Source organism: Merops nubicus, unplaced genomic scaffold (assembly GCF_000691845.1).
Source record: "Merops nubicus isolate BGI_N331 unplaced genomic scaffold, ASM69184v1 scaffold22779, whole genome shotgun sequence".
NCBI classification, from domain to species: domain Eukaryota; kingdom Metazoa; phylum Chordata; class Aves; order Coraciiformes; family Meropidae; genus Merops; species Merops nubicus.
This window is the reverse complement of record NW_008629285.1, coordinates 281-7,441: the sequence shown is the minus strand read 5'-3', so window position 1 is coordinate 7,441 and position 7,161 is coordinate 281. Positions and strand designations below refer to the sequence as shown.

At 44.1% G+C, this 7,161-nt stretch overlaps 1 protein-coding gene across 1 annotated transcript; it reads right to left on the bottom strand.

The window, feature by feature from the left end:
* Positions 1–362: 362 nt before the first annotated feature.
* On the bottom strand, positions 363–3,754 carry SYNJ2BP (synaptojanin 2 binding protein; the record flags this gene model as incomplete). The annotated part of the gene is made up of 3 exons (XM_008946956.1): positions 363–503; positions 2,029–2,124; positions 3,618–3,754. Coding segments are annotated over 3 exons (374 nt in total), but the record flags the coding sequence as incomplete, so codon positions are not given.
* Positions 3,755–7,161: the final 3,407 nt, after the last annotated feature.

Sequence of the window (7,161 nt, the reverse complement as noted above, 5' to 3'; positions counted from 1 at the left end):
TGATTTAAAACCACCCCAACTCCCACTCCCTTTTACCAGAAGTGACATCGTAAAAGGTGGACTACATCAGCATATTTGAAAGTTCATGGTGCAAAATAGAGGCAGACAGCAAAACCTCCCCAGATTTGTCAAAAAAACAGCCCTCCCACTCTATACATAAACACAGTCATTTCCCTCCCCCTTCTTTCTCTCCGTTTCCATCCACCCTGCAACAAAATCTATAGATAAAGAACATCAGCAGCAGCTTTAAGATAGGCAATGATCCTTTTTGACATCAGTCTGTGACAAGATCGTTGATTCTCTACCATTAAATTACATCGTAGCTGTGTAAGATCAGCAGTGACATCCAAAAGGTGAACTCTTCACATCCGCTGTCGATACCTCAGCACGATCCACACTGCTGCTGCAGCAAGTGCCAGGCCTGGCACAAGAATGGCTGCCAGAGGAAGCCCACCTGATTCTCCATCACCTCCATGACCCACAGGGCCATTCTGGGGCTGCAACTACAAGGAAAAAAAGAGTATTTGTGTCAGAGCCCATGGCAACGGGAGAGCCCCTGGTTCTGCGTCAGGAGCCTGTGGCTCTGGGAGGGTGTCAGAGATGGTTTCTCCAGGTACCTGCACACGTGGGAGGCTCAGAAGGGATTTGGATGGACTCTGCTTTACTGCAGGGTACATCACTACCAGGCACTCTCATGTGTCTCTGCCACCTTGTAAACTAGGACTAGCAGCTGGGGCAGGGCACGTCTCACGGCAGAAGCCATGACACACACACCCCCAGAAGTCCTTTGGTGCACTTCCCACCACACCATTCCCCGGGGTCTTTACCAGGAAAAGGGCATCTCTAATTCTCTCTGCTTTTCTTACCTGCTCTGTACATTCATCTAGATTTTTTCCTTTACAGGAGGTAAACAGGAGCAGAAAAGGGGCCTCAAGAGAGGAAACAGGAGTAGAAGAGGAGGTCCATCCACCTCTCCCCACCAGCACGCTTCAGGCTGATCAGTTTTCCTTTGTCAACTTCAGTGCTAGCCATGGATGTTTAAATTACAACAGTGGATTAAGGATTCCTCTCTTTTTATATCCAAAATGGTGTCAGAACATTTAAACTGCAGCAGCCCACGTTTCATAGAATCATTTAGGTTGGAAAAGACCTTTAAGATCATCAAGTCCAACCGCCAACCTAACACTACCAAGTCCACCACTAAACTATGTCCCTAAGTGTCATGTCTACACATGTCTACCTCCAGGGATGGTGTCTCCATCACCTCCCTGAGCAGCCTGTTCTGGGGCTTGACAACCCTTTCAGTTAAGAAATTTTTCCTAATATACCACAGAAACACCTCCCCTTGTGCAAGTTGAAGCCGTTTCCTCTTGTCCTACTGCTTGTTACTCAGGAAAAGAGACCAGCCCCCACCTCACTACAACCTCCTTTCACGTAGTTGTAGGGAGAAAGAAGGTGTAACCTTGAATCTCCTTTCCTCCAGGCTAAACAGTCCCAGTTCCCTCAGCCACTCCTTGTAAAACTTGTTCTCTAGATGCTTCACCAGCTTCATTACCCTTATTTGGACATGCTCCAGCACCTCAATGTTATTTTTGCAGTGGTGGGCTGCACACAAATCTCAATACTAACATGAGCAATGGCCTCTGAAACAATATGGGAGTGTTGTCTCCAGGAAGATTTTGGTGCCTGAAACAAAACTGGAGAACTTGAGAATGGCTGTGAAGACAAACCTTGGGCTCTGAGAAAGGAGATCTGTGAGAAAACACACCATACTCCAGCAAAAAAAAGACCTTGGGACTTCTCCAAACCCACCTCTTCACTGACACTGCTACAAACATGCAATGCACAGATGATTATAGCTGTGCTCAACTAGAGAACACCACAGTTCAAACAAAATCTTTACGTGCACAATTCACACTGAGCACCTGGACATGCTATTTTTCTGCCTCATGAAAGAGAGAGCTATCAGTCATAGAAACTAGCCCAAACTGAGTCAGAAGGAACCCTAAGAAGAGAGGTGCAACATACCCTGCGCTGAATTCTCAGCGCCACGTGGTAGCCGGCGTTCCGGAACAGCTCCACAGCATCCCTGTGCCTCAAATCCTTCAGCTCTTTGCCATTCACCTGCCAAGACAGGAAAAGGACAGGCAGCTGCTGAAGGGCAGAAAACACAGTTTTAATGATGCAGGCTCATATAGGGAGGATAGGAGATAAAAAGCTTCCCCTTTCACAAAATTCTGCATTTGGGGCACGATACTGTCATCAGCAAGGTCCATATTCATCCATTCGTGGCATAGATGTATTTTTACATGTTGAGAGAGAACATGACAAACTGCAAGCCAGAACACAGAGGTACAGGAAAAAAACCTACCTAGAAGCAAAACCAGAATATAAGATGGCAGTTGTATCAATAAGCTTCTTATGCTGTTGCTTTATTGGAAACAAATCAAAGGTGTAATTCCAACAGCTAATGAAAATAAAAGAGCAGCTACAGCAAAATTATTATTATGAGTCTCTTTCCCACACTGTTCCCTTTACTGGTCTACCTTTGAAACCTTTCTGTTTGAAAGAGTGTTGCAGACATTTAAAAGCATATTGATGTAACAAAAGAAAAGAAAGACAAACACATTGGCATCCACTTGAAAGTGTTAAGGTTTTTCTTAATTTAAAACAATATCTCATGGCAGAAGGTTTTATGACCTACTTGATTTCATTCACTAACTAATGATATTCACCCTAAGTTTTCTCTTTCAGCTGTATCCTATGAGATCACATCCACTCCCTCCCTTCTCTTGGTATTTAGACTCCCCAACACACAAGTAAATATTAAACTGTCAAGAAAAGATAGAATAATATTCTCAGTTTAACTTAATACCATTTTCTGGATCAATAATAGGCTCCAACTAGCACAAGGTACTCTACACAGGCTAAAAAGATCAGACGTGTAACATAAGAAGCATAAAATAAAATTAAGGAGAATTAAAAGATCATGTATCACAGTAGGAGAAGCTACTTCTTCACTCATTGATTTATAAAGCATATTATCTTGTATGACTGCCAACTACCTGAAGAACCAGTGGGACTGAACTTCAGAGACTTTAAAACATTTTTCTAAAAGGAGAAGCAGCTTGTATTACCCTAAACAAGATGAAATGAAGTTTTATGGCCTACAAGTTTTCTAGCTTAAAAAAACCCTGAGAAAAAGGATCAGTAATCACACACTACCAGTCAAAAAAAAAGGAAACTTAGAGGTGGAAGACCTTTATTTACATGTGTGTGAGTGACAATCCACTGTGAGCAAGAAAGGGTTCTGATGGATCCTAAAATCTTAGAGGCAAGTCACAGAGGAGATACAAATGCAGCACCAAGGAGTGCTGCTGAGACAAATGAAGAAGGCAGAAGAGATGGGCCCACGTCTAGAGGCACTCACCTCCCTAGTGCTCAAAGCTCTCCCCACTCCTCCAGGAGAGCTCCTCCACGGAGTTTGCTCAGCATCAACTAACTGCATTCACCACATCCTTCCTCTCCGTGTGCTGCAACAGCAAACCTGCATCCTGCATCCCTTCACTGGCCAGAGTGTTCCCCGAGCACACGGGGCGACAGAAGAAAGGGCTTACCGCTAAAATTTTATCTCCTTCTCGTAGCCGCCCATCAAGGTAAGCTGCCCCATCCTTTTTGATCCGGCTGACATAGATGCTGCTGTCATTGGAAACGTACTGCTGATCTGTCCCACCAACAATGTTGAAGCCCAGCCCTAAGGTAAGTAAGCCAAAGAGAAAGCTGATGAGAAAAAGCTCAAAGCTTCAAGACGTTCCTGCGCTTGTTGGGGACTGTGCCCTCCCACGTTGTCCTGCCTTCTCCACCACGCAAACCTGCATCATCATTCCCAACCACTGCTGTCTGGAAAAGTTATTCTCATGAAACTGGTCTTGAAAGCAGAAGAGAGACCCTGAATGCCTGAGGGCCCAGACGCTTCAGTCCGTAAAGCATCCACGAGCCCTTTTCATGTGGGTGTTGGGGAACACTGAGGGAGAGGGACGTGCCATCGCTTCCGAGATGCCGGTTCAGCCCTCGGCAGGAATATCCCTCTTCAGCACAGCATGAAGGGAAAGGAAAGCATTCTGCTTTTCACAAGAGGCTACAGTAAATCATTAACCTTTGAGCAACAAGAAATCACACCTGACAAGCGTCTCATGAGCTGGGAAACACGAGTAAGGAAAGGCAAGGAGTGTTAGATCCTGTCTACAGATGAGGGAACAGGCAAGCAGAGCTGTGCTACCAGCTTGAGGGCACCTAGAGCTCAGAAGGCTCCCCTTTCACATCTCAGGGGCTGCAGCTGGCGTCCTTCGCCTCCAAGGACAGGATTAGCTTAGATGCAACTACTTCAAATTGGACATAATCACCTTGTTCTGTTTCAGGAGTGAGAAATGCGAGAGGAAATAAAGACAAAGTTCACAGATTTAAACATGGTTTAGCAGTGGACTTGGTGGAATTAGGTTAATGGTTGGACTCGATGATCTTAAAGGTCTTTTCCAACCCAAATGATTGTATTGTATTGTACTGTAAAGCAAATCAAAAAAGAATACACATACATTAAACAGAACTGATGTCCACATTTTTGTTAGGTTTCATATTGCTCCTTAAAGCAAGCCTTGATTACAGATCTCTAGCTGGAACCATCTGCTGGACTGACGTGCAGTTAAAGATTAAGACTTCTTGTTTCATTGAAACCCAGGAGAACAAACTGAATTCAAAATCTGGAAGGCTGAGAGAGCATATCCCCCATTGCACATGCAACTAAGTTTCTCTGCAAATAATAATATGTGACAAGGGATGGGAAAGATTCCTTAAGAAGAGGCTTACAATAAAAAAAAAAAAAAGGAAAAAAGTCAAGGAAAAAGAAAAAAAAATCAAATACACAATCAAAGTAACTGGAGGAAAAAAAGAACTTTTTTTCCCCCTGACAAACCAGTTATCCAAAAGCTATTGTCAAGAACAGCTGAAAGCAAATACTCCCCGTGTTCAGCCAGGCTGGTTTATCTATTTACTTTCTTTCTTATTTTCTCTCAAAGCTGAGACTAGAAACTTTGAAAAGGAGAGTTGCAAAAGAAAGTAAAACCACCTTGTGCCTGGCAAGAAGCAACACTAAATCAGTCACAGGAGATCAAAGGATGTACAAGATGAGTCATGCTGTTTTATGTGTGCATCAACAGCTGGGAAGTAAAGAAACAGTAACAGAAACCTTGCCCCACCTTTTTTTATTTTTTTCTCCCCTTTCTGGCAGCTTCAGACAAATGAAGATGGAAATGGAAGCAACAGCAGATTGAAGAAACAGACATTTCAGCTAGGCTAACATCTATTCCAAGAAGGGACAGTTGTGCATAGTAACACACCCTTTGGTGGGAATGAAAAGAAAATAATTGGGAAAAAAAAAAAAAACAAACCTAAAAATTATTTGCCATGAAGTCAATAAACTGGGAACAGAGGGAATCAATACCATAAAAAGGGTAAGGTTTAATCAACACTTATTAAAAAGTCAGAAGGAAGGAATCAATTTCAGAATACACCGATTCTCACATATATAACCCCTCCACATATATTTATGGAAAAAAGGATACATTTTGCACTCATGATTGGAAAAATAATCAAAAGTCACATCTTTCGTCAGCAGAGACAATGTGAGATAGGAGCAGATTGTTTGTGACAAAGAGGCAACAGCTCATGTTAGACTGAGTTAAGTATTCAGAGGGCTTTTCACTGTGTCTTTCCTTCACGTCACTGGAACTTCCACTCTGGCTAAAAATATCTTCCCCATCATGCCTTCAGCTCTCTCCTATTCTCCTCCTTCCAGTTCACACAGACTTAGAGACACAGCACAGCCAGGGGAAGAGGAGCAAGGGGAAAAAGAGAGCACAGAGCACTAAATCCCTGCTCTGCAATGGACCAGAAGAGGAATGGCAGCGCTTTAACAGCAGGCTCTGGGCTAAACTTCTGGTCCTCCCTGAGGCTGCAGGTCTCCCTGTGCCTCACTTACCCCTGAAACTTAGAAAGTCCATTAGAAGGAGATCTGAAAAATCATGATTGGCAGGATTAGGAAAAGAGAGATTAAATAATTTTGCAAATTGAACTAATGAAGATATTTAGTTTTCTATAAAAACTAATTTCAGCCTAGTACTTCAGGAGGAAATTTGCAAAAGTGCTGAGACACACACAGAGTTTTGCCACTGTAAATACATTCACCTCCTCAGCAAATTTTTGCCAGAGATGTTTAGCATCAGACCTATTTTTAAAAATTGCAGTCAAAATTCCGATTAGAGAGATTATGGGATTACACTGTGCTTCACAGATAATGACATTTTGTTCCTTCCACAGAAGTGAATAATAATTCACACGGTAAATGCATCAAGGTCGTAAGGGCTACAGGACCTTCAAATGAAGTGACACGGTTGGAAACCTAACTAAAAATACCCAGCCCATCTTAGCGACAGGACAAACGCCACTCGTGCTAATCAGATGTAAACTGACATGGCCACATTCAAGATCTCTCCATTCTGCCCTCCAGCATCCCCTCCCAACTCCCTCAAAATTTGAGGTTCCCGAATGTATGGAAACAGCTTTTATTTAGCAAATAGTTTCCCCTGACAACATAGCTGCATTAGCTTGAGCTGGTGGCTGTAGCAGGCAGGGCTACACAGCTTTCAGAGCCGTGGCCACTCTGGCGAGCAGAGGAGGCAGATGGCTGCCCCGCTTGGCTCACCCTTTGGGTTGCCATCACTGACAGGTGACCCAGGACAACCCCAGCCCCTCCTGTGGACTATCTTCACGGCACATACGCCAAAAACACGGGTGCTGTGGGTCGCTGGGGGGGCCTGGGGGAGCCAAGGTCGGCCAGCAGCTGCAGCCGGCAGATGTGCAGACAGAAGGGCTGCCAGGTTTTCTTTCATACTTATTTTAATTAAAGAGAAGGCCTCGCACATCAAAGCACAGGCCTAGCTCCACAACCTCCCTGGAGCCTGTGGTTCCTTGGAGCCAGGAATTTGCTCCAGAGCCGCAGGTTTGGTGCTAACTTGCCTCGCTTCTGGAAGTATGATTTGAATGGCATCATAAATCCTGTGAAAACGAGTGAGGACAGGCATCTGCAGGTGTCCGTGAGGACACAAG